Genomic DNA, 14,294 nt, shown 5'->3' with positions numbered 1-14,294 from the left:
CTGCGCCAAAAACTAAATCAAACAACAGACAACAATGACGAACTTGAGGGATACTACTAATCAAAGTTCTGGACCGAATCTACAAAAAAAAGTAGTGAAATAACGTTAATAAACGTTCTTACATAAAAAAAATAAAAAAAAACCGCTTCCCCCCTTTAAAATACTCACCGGTCTCCATTTCCAAGCTTCCAGGCCGAATCTACAAAAAGTAAAAGAACGTTAATAAACGTTCTTACATAAAAAACCAAAAAACCCGCTTTCCCTCTAAACACCTACCGGTCTCCATTTCCAAGTTCCAGGCCGGAATCTACAAAAAAAGTAAAAGAACGTTAATAAACGTTCTTACATAAAAACCAAAAAAACCCGCTTTCCCCTCTAGAAACACCTACGGTCTTCATTTCCAAGTTCCAGGCCGAATCTACAAAAAAGTAAAAGAACGTTAATAAACGTTCTTACATAAAAAATAAAAAAAACCCGCTTCCCCCTTTAAAATACTCACCGGTCTCCATTTCCAAAGCCATGCGAATCTACAAAAAAAAAGTAAAAGAACGTTAATAAACGTTCTTACATAAAAATAAAAATAAAAAAACCGCTTCCCCTTTAAAATACTCACCGGTCTCCATTTCCAAGTTCCTGGCCAGAATCTACAAAAAAAGTAAAAAGAACGTTAATAAACGTTCTTACATAAAAAAAACAAAAAAATACTTTAGAGACACTTACCCGTCTCCATTTCCAAGTTCCAGGCCGGAATTTACAAAGAAAAAGAACGATGTATTTTAAAATTGCGCAACGCAATTCAGTTGTCCGGATAAAAAAAGATTATCAGATGATTTGTACTACTGTCCGATAATCTAATCCGGATCATTAATAACCGTCAAATTAACCGGCCGATAAAAAATAAAATGTCCTTTTTAAAAGATTTTATTAATGAAAAACCGATTTTTTTTTACTTTTAGTAATAAGAAGAAATCGGTTTCTTTATTAGTTAATTAAAAAAATTACATATATTTTAAAAAATTATTCTTTTTTTTGCGGGCAATCCACAAATCCGCAAATAATCCGCAATTCCGCAAATAATCCGCAATTCTGTAATTAATTGCGGAATTACGGATCATTTGCGGAATTGCGGAAAAATTGCGGATTTGCGGCTAATTACGGATTGCGGATTTGCGGATATTTGGACTTCTGAAATCCGCAAATCCGCAATATTGCGGATCCGCAATGTTCCGCAATTGCCCAATTACGGCACCATCCTTAATTGCAATTATTCTCAAAAATAAGATTCATAATCATGTCTTTTAGCATTTTATTTAGCTTTAAACTGTCCTTCAAATATTTTGTCCTGTTTGATCCTTTTCATTTGTAACCAGTTTCTATGACTCTAATCTTCATATGATCTGTTGTTATTCTGAAAATTCCATCTTTCTTTCTTCCTATTTTCTTATAAATAGAACCTGTTTTACCATTATTTTTCTGTTGCTCAAGGCAAAATTCATACCTTCACCCCTTATTAACTCAAACTTCATATCATGAAAAGCTGGATCAATTATTCTGTTTCATATATTACTTTGGTACTAACCTTTCAGTTTTGATTGATCTGAAATAAAATTATCCTCCGCTTCTCACAAAAAAAGTATTTCTCAATACACATAATTGATAAAGCTGAGATTATAGTGCAAATTTCTATTAAACTCTTCTTTGTCTGATACAAATAGCTGTAAGAGAAATTTTTTTCAATTATTTATATTATCAAAAGTATATTTTTTAATCAATTTAATAAGTGGAGCTTCAACTTTTGGTTTCTTCTAAAAATCTGTTAAGAAAATCTCTTTCCATTATTCCTTTAAAATATTGCTTTAACGTTTTTGTCAGTATTATTTATAATAAAAAAATGTAAACATGATTCTTTATGTAACTTTTTTGTATACTGATAAATTATTCTCTTAATTTTTCATCCAGATTTTAACTTTTACATTTGTTCAGAGTCTATTGCTAAACTGAATAAGATTCATCAAGTTCTGTAAAATCGAGCCTGTTACATGAGCCTTCAATTTCACTATCATCTGATTCTTCATCCATATCTGTAAAATTCTATAATAATCAAACTTATATTAAAATATATTTTTTGTAATCTACATTTAACATTCTTACAATTATTGTGATATTTTGTGATATATTTCAACGTTTTCTTCTTTTGGTCTTTCTCCATTAAACATTTTTTCTCATTGTTCTATAAAATGTATCATTTGTAGATGAACGATTATAAAAAGACATAAATGAGAACTTGAGCATGGATTCCAAATAACATGAACTTATATCATTCTTTTCATTTTTTTCATTCTCCTTCATATCTGGTATTCTTTCTTCACATCTAGATAAGTATGTTCCTTCTGCTGTCTGGCTAATATAGAGTAAGCGGAACTGTCTCTCATAAAATTTACTTGATTTCATTAAATGTAAAAAGGGTTTCTATATCATATGTATTTTGAACTTGGCACTATTGTGATAATTGTAAAAACTTTCTTTTAGGAAAAAATGCATTAATAGAATTAGAAATTGGCTGATATTTTCTTTTGCATTACCTGTAGTTGTTCAGTAATCACCTTTTTTCAAAAGGAATAAAAATTAAACTTGACATGCTTCAGATTTACCTTATTAAATAAGGTAGATAATTAGCAATTTGTTACTCCCAATACATTAATAAATTGAAAATAAGATGGAATGCAATGGTAGGAATCAAGAAGACTCATGATGCTCCAAGATAAATAACATATGTTAAGGAGTTTTCCATACTATCATTTGAGCCAGAAAGTTTCATGATGCTTGCTTCAAGATAAGTAACATATGTCAAGAAGTTCTCTTTTATTGAAATAACAAAATAAATTAATGAAATCACCTTCTTCTCAAAAATTTCCTCTAATGATGAGTTTAATAATTCCTTTCCTGCTTGTATAAATTGCCTTTTTCATATTCTATCAAGAGTATTCCATTGATCTTTGAAAGGTGATGAAGTGATAATAAGAGTATGGTTTAGTTATAAGAAATCACTATATAACCAAAAGTTGGAATCAGAATTGTTCAAATAATCTAAAAAAACTGTCAAAATAAGATATAATTAATACTTAAAAGCTCTTTTTCAGCATTTTTTTATTATTTTTACCTGTACAATTAGAGTATATATTTGATATCAGAAAAAAAGTTAACTGATCAGAAATTAGACATGACACAAAGTGCAGTATATGAGGACAAGAGTTAAAAGACAAAAAAAATATTGAGGTAGACTATATGTGAAAAATTATTCTGTTTCACAAGAAACTGATCAGCCATATTGCATCATAAATGCAATAATCGTCTAATCATTGCGCCTTCCTAACTGTGAAGATTCATCACCTGAATGCCAGACTAGTTCAGATAAAAATGTTAGATTTATAGTCCTGATATTGCATAGTAGTCAGAAGTAAATATACTCTCATATCATTACATATGACATTTTTTAAGATTTATGACAAGAATGTAATATACAATATGCTTTATTTAAGAAATAAAAAACATTGCCAGAAGCCAGCTTATAATACATAAAAATTGTGAAAATATCGCTACATAATACTGTGAATTATTAATGGAAATATACAGTGACATAAAAGAATTCTGCCTGAGGTTGTCAATCAAAAAATTTAGAAATCAGATATGCAGAATCTATTTTCATTTTTTGAATACTCCTAAAATGAACTTGATAAAGGCTTAAAGAGGCATCTTTTAACTCCAATTTGCCTCTAATTGCATCTACAAGATCACTGACCAGTTGATTTGTACTAATTGTAATCATTTAGTGTATCGCATTACATTGAACATTATTAAAATTTCCTACTAAAACAATAAGACAGTTAAGAGTAATATTGGCCATATTTGTATTTCCTAAATGCAAAAGCCTATTGTGAGAAATTTTTACTTGCAGTAAATAAACATAACTTCTGGTATATACATACCTTATTTTGTATTATTTTTTACAATAATATTTTTGCAAAAAGTTGCATATATTCCTACATGTTTTATATCTTGCTGGAAAAAGTTAAGGAGGTATAAGGCATAATTAGTATTGTTGTCTAATACCAAGAGCTTCATAAAAGCATATGCAATGGATTCTTCATACCTTTTTACATGTAGATCTACTCTGCAAGAGATATAGTTGGCTTTACACCTAGTAATCTTAAATTGTGAGTCTCTTAACCCTTCATAACATATGCTTTTGACGGTAATATTTACTTTTAGAGTAAGTTCTGTGTTGCATATAGAATTTCTTTAATATTTTTCTCATGATTGTTTGAGAAAAAAATAAAGAATAAAGGTTAATATATTTTTTTTGATATATATGCAAAAATTAATATATTGCACAAGACCTGACTGATAATCCACTTATTTTTCTATCACATAATCTGTGGACTGTGGCTCAGCAAATTCTTCTAAGTTAAAGATCAATTTTAATTGGCTCATTGATTGATCAGAGAAAAAAAAACATCCTATATTTTCTTAAAGGAATTAAAGTATTTTTATATTGTTTTAATAAAAATTACAAAATAAATCAATATTTTAAAAACAATAATATTGAAAATATGGATTTGTTTAATAATATAAAATCTTAAAATCAAAAAAACCAGATATTTTTTAAATATTATTATATTTAATTAAAAACATTTTCAAGTGATTTGTATATAATTGTACCACTATTGTACCATTTTTAACATTATTCTAACTTTAAAAAAGTACTATTAACTTAACTATTAATTGAGTTTTTAATACCTGAAGTTAAAGGTAAAATTTAAGATTTGCGGTGGTTTTAATATCAGGGTTATAACTCATCGTAAAAGGTTTTGTTAATATTATAAATTCATATTAATTCACATTTTTTCATTTGCGGCAATTTTATCTTATCAAAAATAAATAGATAAATAAATAAATAAATTTTTTTATTTCACTCTTATACGAGAATCCGCTTTTTTTTTACTATTAAGTCGAAAATGGATATTTTTCAACTACATTTTAATTCAATGTCCTTTTGATGTTCATAAATACAACCTAATTTATTTGAAATTTATTATAAAAAAACAATAATACATAAAGAAAACGTGAATGAGAATTTTGTTTTTGTTATATTCGTTTATACCTTAAAAAATCAGGGATCGTTATTATTGTTATTATAGGGCCAATAGTTTGCTGTGTAGCAACGATTAAATCTTTGATCTGTTGTATTTATAATGCTGACTAAACAAAATTATTCATATTATAAATTATAATTTTAAAATCCATATAAAATGACTCGGGTTTTCATTATTCATATTTTTGTTTTTTATCTCTTTTTTTTCTTCAATTTTTCTTTAATTTCACTACTTTTTTAAAAATGTTTACTGGTATTGTAGAACATTTGGGTACTGTTGTTGAAATTCAACAATTAGATAACTCAAGTTCTGGTGGTGGTGGCTGGTCGATGAAGGTTGGTGATGCTAAAAATATACTCGTTGATTGTCGTCTCGGTGACAGTATTTCTGTGAATGGTATATTTTATCAAATAATTTCACTTAATTTAATTGATTTATTTAATTAAATCAAATATCTTTTTATATAGGAACTTGTTTGACTGTAACAGAGCTCGAAACATCGTGGTTTAAAGTTGGTCTTGCACCCGAAACACTAAGAAGAACAAATCTTGGTTGGTATATGCAATATACATATTCTAATTTGTTCTAATTTGTAAATTCGATCTTTCGATTTAAATCTTTTTTTTTACCGATCTGATTAGATAAATATTCCTAATTTTTATTTATTTCTTTTTTTATTACTTAGGTGATTTAAAAGTTGGTAACAAAGTCAATTTGGAAAGAGCAATTGCAGCAAGTGTAAGATTTGGTGGACATTTCGTACAAGGGCATGTTGATACGATTGCAACAATCATATCCATGACCCCTGAAGGAAATTCTCTTTGGGTTAGGCTATCGCCGAATGATCCATTTTACCTTCGTTATATTATTCCGAAGGGATATATTTGTCTTGATGGAACATCTTTAACTATATGCGAGGTTAATGACAATGAAAGTTGGTTCAGTATCATGTTAGTGGCTTACACGCAAGCTCACGTGATTATGCCAACACAAAAAGTTGGTGACAAAGTAAATGTAGAAGTAGATATGCTTGGCAAATATGTTGAGAGAATTGTCGAGCCAATGCTTTTCGGTGATGTACAAAAAGCTGGTGGAGGTTATGTTGAGAAACTTGTCAAAAATTATTTAGAGAAAAAATCAAATGCATAATTTATTCAAAAGAAATTCATTTAAACATCATTCCATCATTATAAAAAAGTCTACTTAGTCTATGTTATATTCGTAATAGATAATTAGTCTAAAATACGAATTACTAGAACATTAATGAATTATTAATTTTTATTAATTAATTAATAAAATTTTTTGAATATAGCCGCCATATTTGACGTCTATAACATATTTTAAAAATTGTTAAATACATTACATACTTTCCTGATGAATTTTTAATATATTTTACACAACACGTTTGACTTCAAAGAATCTCTTTAAGTAAAACACTTGCCAAAAGCATACAGCGAAAAGAACAAAAAATTGAAAAATTGACCACCATTTTACACGATCATTTGTACTTTCAGCAGCTAGAAAAATAAATAAAATATATTAAAAAATTGTTAAAAATGAAATTTTAATCAAATATAGACAAATATAAAAAGTATTTACTATCTCTATGTCTTTGTTCACGGATTACAATATATTCTTGCTCGTCTTTGATAGCAGCGAGATTATCAGCCAACTCTCTGATTTCATTTTCTAATGGATCAGCAGCTATAAAATTGTTATTAAATTTAGTGGTTTAATTATTAAATTATCTTAATGTAAAATTCATTTGACATACATCCACTATCCGGAACATGAACAACTCCATGAACATTAAAGCTAACAATTTTTTCAGTCACGGTTGACATCTCATTACTGAAACAATAAGTATATCGGCCATTTTTCGTGGCTGTAAAACTATATGTTCCTGTAGTTTCTTTTTTAGCGACTTGTACAACAACGTCGGAAGGATCTGATATCTTTTAAAAATAAAGAAATATCAATATCGAGTATATGAAGCTTGATTTGCAGAGCGAATGAACAAAGAAAACATTCTTTCTAAATTTTATCCAATCGAGATTATTTCCCCCAATAAATAAGTTTTCTAACGAGAAACTATGTTTATCATTAATTTTCTATTTCATAAAATATTTTATCTGATGTTAAGCAAAAAAAAATTATATTCACCAAGAAATCGATGTCTAATTGTCCACCATCACCAACTTGAAAAGTTATCGTCATTTTATCATCAACTTGCAGTTCTTCAAAAAAGCATTCTTTTACACGAGCCGGAATTGTAATTGTATGCGCTGCCACAAGGCATATTGCTGACAAGAAAGTAAAAATTACTAGAAGGAATCGCATATTTGAAGTTTGAAGTGAAAAACTCGATATTAACACCAGATTTTCAACCGTTGATATTTTGCCAACACTTTGTGTAATCTCCAAATTTGTCCAGTAATTTAAATGAGATATTTTAAACATGTGATCACAGTCTTATGTGATACAATCAAAAATTTTTAAAAAGCTACTGAATGTTGTAGATTAAACCTCCTCTTTTCTTAATAAAAAAAAACAATAGTTCCCCTTTCAAATAATAGTGTCTGCCAATATGAGCACTTTTGAGAAGGTATTAAAATTATATTAACGGGATACAGCTTATCAATTAGTTGTTTTGCTATGTTGGCTTGTTTTGTAATTTGTATTTTTTTGTTCGATCGTTTAATTTTGATATTTATATTTATTAGGTGGTTGTTGTTGACGGTAAAGGTCACTTAATCGGACGGTTGGCATCCATTGTAGCAAAACAGATATTAACTGGACAAAAAGTTGTTATTGTTCGTGCTGAGGAATTAAATGTATCAGGATCTTTTTTCCGAAATAAGAGTATGTTTGATTTACCGTAGATATTTTCCAGAAATTTGATTAATGCACAAAAATTTATTTTATTTTTTATTGAATCGCGTTTGAATATTTTTCTAATTTATTTATTAATTAACGAAAATCAATTAGTCAAGTATCATGATTACCTTCGTAAACGTATGATTGTCAACCCTGCACGTGGTCCTTTCCACTTTCGTGCACCTTCCAAGCTCTTTTACAAAACTATACGTGGCATGATTCCACATAAGACTGCGCGTGGTGCAGAAGCCTTGAAACGTCTCAAGATTTTTGAAGGAATACCACCTCCATATGATAAGAAAAAGCGTATGGTTGTTCCTGACGCTTTGAGAGTTTTGCGATTGAAACCTGGTCGTAAATATACTACAATCTCACGTCTTTCTAATGAAGTTGGCTGGAAATATGGAGAAGTTGTTAAGAAACTTGAAGAAAAACGTAAAGTTAAAAGTAAAGAATTTTATGAGCGTAAAAAGAAATTGGAAAAAATTAAGAATCAGGCTTTCAAGAATAAGGCAGGAGATTTATCAACTATTAAACAAGGGATTTCTGCTTTTGGTTATTGAATTTATAAATAAACAGCTGAGAACTGAGAGAAAAAGATATCTAATATATATTAAATTTTTAAATTTGTAAAAAAAACCTCAATTTTTTTAAAAAATTATGCTCTTATGATCTTTATGATCTTTGCATGTAAACCTTTATATTACGAAAAATTTATTGATCTAATATTTTGAATCTCTTTATCCTGTGACCGGTTAAAATTTCACATGATATTAGAGATCATTTAAGAGATATTAGATAGATAAAAAAAAATACTGCGATCTAAATACCGTTGTATTCAAAGTTTTGCGAATTTTTTTTTTTACCTTCTAAAGTTCCAAACACTGTGAATTCTTTATATTGCTATAAAATATACGTGTTCTTGAGTCTAAGTTATAATAAGTTTGAAACAATTTTTCCTTCTAACTCCCGAATAATTCCAAACGAATTTCTGAGTTTCATAATTTCAATTTCATTCGAACTTTATAAAGTTTAAGACACGAAACGATAAGAAATGTAAGTGCTTAGTTTCTTCAGTTAAAAGTTTTGTGGACTGAAGTCAGTTCTTTGCTTCGAATTCCGAAGAAAGCTAAGTGAATATTTTATTCTAGCGCAAACGATTTATTTATTGGTTTGTATTAATTAAATAGTGAATCAATTTTAGATTTTGTAATATTAAAAATAAAAGTAATCAATTTATTTTTTATTTCTATAAACATTTTAAATTTTTATTAAAATTTGATCAAGAAACTAATTTATCCTTCTTATGTATAATATCGTAGTCTAAATTTTAAAAGAAGAGATGGGTAAGTTTATTTTCGTTGTGGTCACGTGACCGAGATGTTATCGTTGCACGAGAAATTGGAATTTAGAAGATTGCATATTACCAATTGAATTTTTTTTCCAATAAAAAAACCTCTTCAATTATTTTTGCATAATGATTACATAGAAAGTGAGGAAGTATGGGATACTAAAGTTCAACAATTCCACGGCGGTCAAGATTGGAAGTATTTGGAAAACTTTGTTGAAGACTTTTCGGTTACTACCAATGCTTTGGGAACGCCCAAAGACGCATTAGAAGCAGCTAAAGAGGCTGTGAGTTTTAATCAGTTTATCTGCTATCTGATATCACGGGTTATGAGAAAATTATTAAATCACGTGAATTCTTGTAGATATATACTTGTCATCATTATCCACCAGGCAATCAAGAACCTGCCAAGACTTCTCTGGCCAAATTTCTCTGGTCTGATGATTATTCATCACATAAAGACAGATTACTCCTTGGTAATGGTGCAAGTGAATTGATTGATTTAGTCACAAGGTCAGCTCCCTTTGGTACGTGGAAACCTGGCCCTTGGGACACTCAAGTAAGCGATTCATTTAATAATTCATTTTTTTATTGAGATTCTTATCGAAAGATGACAAATATTCAAATTTAAACGTGTATTTAGTACAAGGAGTATCATAGATCGGCAGAAACCAATGGAAGAACCATTCTTCAACCTCAGGATACTACACCTGCCAATCTTTTATGTATCGTTAATCCTTGCAACCCAACTGGAGATTATAAAAATATTAATGATTTAAAATATTGGATTGATAAAAATGTTGAGGATGGTGGATTTGTAATTGTTGGTAAGTATAAAATAATAAAAAATATTTTTTTCTTATTAAATTAACAATCAAAACTTCATTTGAATTTTAACCAAATTTTAAAAAGATGAATCGATGCAACCTTGGCTATCTAGCGATTTCAGGACCGATTCTCTTTTATCTCAACATGAATTCCTTTATTTACTCTATGAAACCAGGCGGGTTTCAGTTTATGTTATACATTCTTGGACGAAAATCTGGTCATGTACTGGATTACGTTTAGGTTCTGTTATATGTCCGACATCAGCACATTGTGATGTTTTAAAAAAGTTACAAGTACCTTGGAGTGTTAATTCGCCTGCACTTGCATTTTTGAATGCAGTCGTTAAGGATACTGAATATATGGAAAAAACTTGGGAGCTTACACCAAAATGGCGTAGTGAACTCATTGAAAGATTGAGAGTTTTATCAGAAGCTATTATAAAAGCAAAAGACGATGAAGGGTATGAATGGGAATTTCATGGAAAAAGCTTTTTATCTTATATTTGGATTAATATGAAATCTAAAGAAATCGTTGAAGAAGCAATTGGTAAAGCTAAAGCTGCAGGTGTGCCAGTTCGAAGTGGTGTTCCCGGTTATGATCGTCCTACTTATCTTCGTGTAGCAGTTCGTGAACCTTCTAAAGTAGATATCTTGATAAAAGCTTGGAGTAAATTAGGGAGACGCTAAATTATATTTATTTATTTATCTATATATTTATTTATTTATTTTGTTTGTTTGTTTACTTATTTGTGTTTTATTACAGTATCTACGAGAATGTGTATTATAGTAATATTATTATTATAATATATTTATAATAAATTATTAAACCTAACATTCAATATTTAGTAATTTGTCTGGTGTATATTTTTAATTACTTACATTTTTCTTATAAAGAATTTATTATTACCGAAAACTACAAGGAATTAGAGAGGAACTAAAAAGTTCCGTTGTAAAATTGAATCTTATCAAGAAAATTAAAAAAAAAATCATTATGTTGAATTATAGGTAATGCCATGTCACCCATGTGTAGAACCGGAAAATGGTAATGATACATTGATAAGTTTGATACTGATTTTTTTTTTGCATCGAGCATCTAATATTGCAGATTAAGGGTTGTGATGTTATACTGATGAGATACTTTGTGGAAAAGTTACAATATGTATGTAATAGATCTTTATTTAAATAGAACTAAATCTGCAATTTATGGACAAAAGATCTTGTCTATGAAATATTATATGTCAAATTTTATGGTTAACATTAGCAAAAATTATTAATACAATAATACACATTAAAATAATGAAAGTAAGTAACAAAATGCAGGTGTATAATTTTTCTTTTTTTATTAATGAACCAGTCATTATTATTATAAAATTGTAAAAACAACAAAGAAAAAAAAAACAATGACACGAAATCTTTCTCTCTCTTTTTCATCTAATCAATATTTCCTTAACTATTCTAATTGTTATATCTAAATTAATCAATCATTCCAACTACCAAAATCTTTTTTACACAAAGTACATTGTTCTTTAAAATATTTTATATATTCTAAATAACATTTCATGTGTAATAAATGACCACAACCAGGATTTATAATCATTCTACCACCTCTTAATTCCAAAGATTCTAAACATAAATAACATTCATCAACTTTTTGTTTTTCTTGTTTTACTTCTTCTTGTTCATATTCAAATTCATAATTAGATCTAGTTTCTGAAAAAGAAGAATAATCATCTTCACTTTCATCATTATCATCATTTAAATTAGATGATAATTTTGATAAAAAACAAAATGCCTCACGTGAAGAATGATTTTGTATGAGATATCTACGATGATTAAATGGATCATGAAAATTACTTTCTATAATATCATTAGATGAATTATTATTATTAGAATACTGATCTATTGAATGATAAGATGAATTTGATAAACGTCTTCTTGTTGAAGAACGTGGTAAATGAGTTGAATCATGAAATAATGGAATTATGTTAAAATAATCACGAATTGCATTTATATTTGAAGAAACAGGTGGAGGAGGTCTAGGAGGTCGTGGAGGTGGAGTTGGAGTTGAAGTTGAAGTTCGAGTAGAACGTAATTGATGTGAAGAATGTGAAGAATGTAAAGAAGATCGAGAAGATCGAGAAGTATTTAAAGGTTGAATATTACGTGTAGATTCAGATGAATAATCTTGTTGAATAAAATTATGATTAACATGATTTACTGATGATGATGATGATGATGATGATGATGGATTTGACCAAGGATTATGAAATGGAAAAGGATCTGATTCTGATGAAGTAACATTTGATGAAGATGAAGAAAATGCAGTGGATGATCTTGCGGGTGTATTTGTTGTCACTTGTGATCTCGTTGATTGTGTTCTTGATAATAAAGATCTTGAATTAGAAGAATTATTTGAACCTGATGAATTTCTATTAACTAATCTTCTAACAAGTCTTGTAATTTGATTTGATGAAGATGAATTTTGTCTTGATGAAGTAATTGTATCTGATCGATGTAAAACATTGTTTGTATTATTATTTGATGATATATACCGATGATTAGGATGATGATGATGAGGAAGTTCTGTTACTTGTCTTGGATAAGAAATATATCGAATATTAACATTATTATTTCTTTGTGAATTAAGCATATTTCTTAAAATGATGATAGATCTATTTTTGATAAAAAAAAAGGTTAAGGAAAAGAGAAAAAAAAGAAAAAAAAGGAAAAGGAAAAAAAAAGATATAATTTCAGAATAATAACGATGTTGTTAGATTTTTAAAAGAAAAAAAAAATTTTTTTTTTTTTGATGAAAATATTCCTTATATACTTATTAAACAACAAAAAAAACAAACACCCCTTGAATATTACACAAAAAAAAAAAGGGATTGAAAATCTTTTCCCATCTAAAAAATTAATTGTTTAACTTAACCCAAATGGATTCACAATTACCTATAAATCGTAATTTTACCATTGTTAACATTTCCTTATGTCGTTCTATTGAACGAAGCGGAGTTTCCACTTTAACTGATTACACCATTAAATTTTGAAACATAACCATTTTTCTTTCTTCATTGGAATTCTTTTCTTGTAGAAACGAAAAAAAAAAATACCGGTCAAATTCCGAATTAAAAATAATACAAATATTACAAATATTACAAACGGATTATTAAGTGGTTTTCTTAGGAGAAAAGTTAGATCAGTTGAAACAGGTTTCAGATAATTATACTTCTGCGTCTTCAGCCTCGTCTTTCTTTTTTAAAAAAGGAAACAAGAATTAATTGTTATATTTGGTATCACAATAGTAAATTTTACATAATATATTATAAAAATTATATATACAGAGGGAATATACAACTTTAACAACTGGGAACGGAAGAAAAAGAGAGAGTTAATTTACACTATCCGGACTTTATTTTTTTATTTGGTTAACGAACTTACGGGACTTACATATTACTTTATGAATTCATGGGTAATTAAGGTAATTGCACAGTAATCTGATATCATTTCTCACGCCAATCTTTTTATCAATATTTCAATTATGGTAATTTTTGATTAAATTGTAACAAATCATAAATAAATATTTCATTAAACAGGATACAAATTACCAATTTTAGACTTACGATTGACCATAATTTTGTTTGTGTAACCGATTGTGTTATCACGAGAAATGATTTTATAAATAGATTTTCTCATTCTTTCCATATAAGCCTGTTAATCACTTGTTTAATCACTTTTGTTAATCACTTATTTATTAGTTATATAGGATGGGAAATTATTCTCTTATAAAGTAAGTAAATCATGAGATAAGGAGACGATCAATCATCTAACATAAGAGAAATGGTAAAAATCACGTGTAAAAGAAATATATGCCAAGAAATTCCTTTGAGAAAAGATTGTTTCTTTATTATAAAAGTCCAACTGAAAGAAATACTGTACAACGATTTTCTTGTCATATAAATAGATTTCATTGTGTATTGTTTTGATTACAAAAAATATAAATAAATAAGGTAATGATATAAATAATACGCGGACTTTTATCCGTTTCTTTAAATACTATGAGTTTTCCTCAAAAAAAAAATAAAAAAA

At 28.1% G+C, this 14,294-nt stretch overlaps 5 protein-coding genes across 5 annotated transcripts; 3 read left to right on the top strand and 2 right to left on the bottom strand.

Annotated features, from left to right (window-relative positions):
• Positions 1-5,318: 5,318 nt before the first annotated feature.
• On the top strand, positions 5,319-6,494 carry OCT59_016537 (uncharacterized protein). The gene is made up of 3 exons (XM_025308985.2): positions 5,319-5,549; positions 5,621-5,704; positions 5,839-6,494. The coding sequence occupies exons 1-3, from the start codon at positions 5,396-5,398 to the stop codon at positions 6,300-6,302; spliced, it is 702 nt and encodes a 233-aa protein (XP_025188144.1). The 5' UTR covers positions 5,319-5,395; the 3' UTR covers positions 6,303-6,494.
• Positions 6,495-6,545: 51 nt separating this feature from the next.
• On the bottom strand, positions 6,546-7,493 carry OCT59_016536 (uncharacterized protein; the record flags this gene model as incomplete). Its single annotated transcript, XM_066145761.1, has 5 exons — positions 6,546-6,670; positions 6,753-6,857; positions 6,928-7,108; positions 7,239-7,244; positions 7,317-7,493. 5 exons carry the CDS (start codon positions 7,491-7,493, stop codon positions 6,546-6,548), a joined length of 594 nt encoding a protein of 197 aa, XP_066003512.1.
• Positions 7,494-7,662: 169 nt separating this feature from the next.
• Positions 7,663-8,966, top strand: OCT59_016535 (60S ribosomal protein uL13). Its single transcript, XM_025313111.2, has 3 exons — positions 7,663-7,758; positions 7,877-8,015; positions 8,142-8,966. The coding sequence occupies exons 1-3, from the start codon at positions 7,741-7,743 to the stop codon at positions 8,591-8,593; spliced, it is 609 nt and encodes a 202-aa protein (XP_025188146.1). The 5' UTR covers positions 7,663-7,740; the 3' UTR covers positions 8,594-8,966.
• OCT59_016534 (uncharacterized protein) lies at positions 8,895-10,892 on the top strand (the record flags this gene model as incomplete). The annotated part of the gene is made up of 7 exons (XM_025309919.2): positions 8,895-9,086; positions 9,182-9,257; positions 9,353-9,376; positions 9,520-9,665; positions 9,743-9,937; positions 10,022-10,205; positions 10,291-10,892. Exons 3-7 carry the CDS (start codon positions 9,373-9,375, stop codon positions 10,890-10,892), a joined length of 1,131 nt encoding a protein of 376 aa, XP_025188147.1. The 5' UTR covers positions 8,895-9,086; positions 9,182-9,257; positions 9,353-9,372.
• Positions 10,893-11,521: 629 nt separating this feature from the next.
• Positions 11,522-13,712, bottom strand: OCT59_016533 (uncharacterized protein; the record flags this gene model as incomplete). The annotated part of the gene is made up of 5 exons (XM_025313112.2): positions 11,522-12,877; positions 13,158-13,191; positions 13,319-13,458; positions 13,548-13,562; positions 13,663-13,712. 5 exons carry the CDS (start codon positions 13,710-13,712, stop codon positions 11,683-11,685), a joined length of 1,434 nt encoding a protein of 477 aa, XP_025188148.2. The 3' UTR covers positions 11,522-11,682.
• Positions 13,713-14,294: the final 582 nt, after the last annotated feature.

The sequence above is a fragment of the Rhizophagus irregularis genome, chromosome 25 (genome assembly GCF_026210795.1).
Source record: "Rhizophagus irregularis chromosome 25, complete sequence".
In the NCBI taxonomy this organism is placed as follows: Eukaryota; Fungi; Glomeromycota; class Glomeromycetes; order Glomerales; family Glomeraceae; genus Rhizophagus; species Rhizophagus irregularis.
The sequence above is the reverse complement of the archived record's forward strand: the minus strand, read 5'-3'. Positions and strand labels throughout refer to the sequence as shown.

Excerpts from the sequence above, each read along its gene's own strand:
- OCT59_016537 (XM_025308985.2), top strand. The coding sequence starts at position 5,396 with ATGTTTACTGGTATTGTAGAACATTTGGGTACTGTTGTTGAAATTCAA. Across the intron at positions 5,550-5,620 it reads TGACAGTATTTCTGTGAATG|GAACTTGTTTGACTGTAACA; the intron begins GTATATTTTATC and ends CTTTTTATATAG. Across the intron at positions 5,705-5,838 it reads ACTAAGAAGAACAAATCTTG|GTGATTTAAAAGTTGGTAAC; the intron begins GTTGGTATATGC and ends TTTATTACTTAG.
- OCT59_016535 (XM_025313111.2), top strand. Across the intron at positions 8,016-8,141 it reads ATCTTTTTTCCGAAATAAGA|TCAAGTATCATGATTACCTT; the intron begins GTATGTTTGATT and ends AAAATCAATTAG.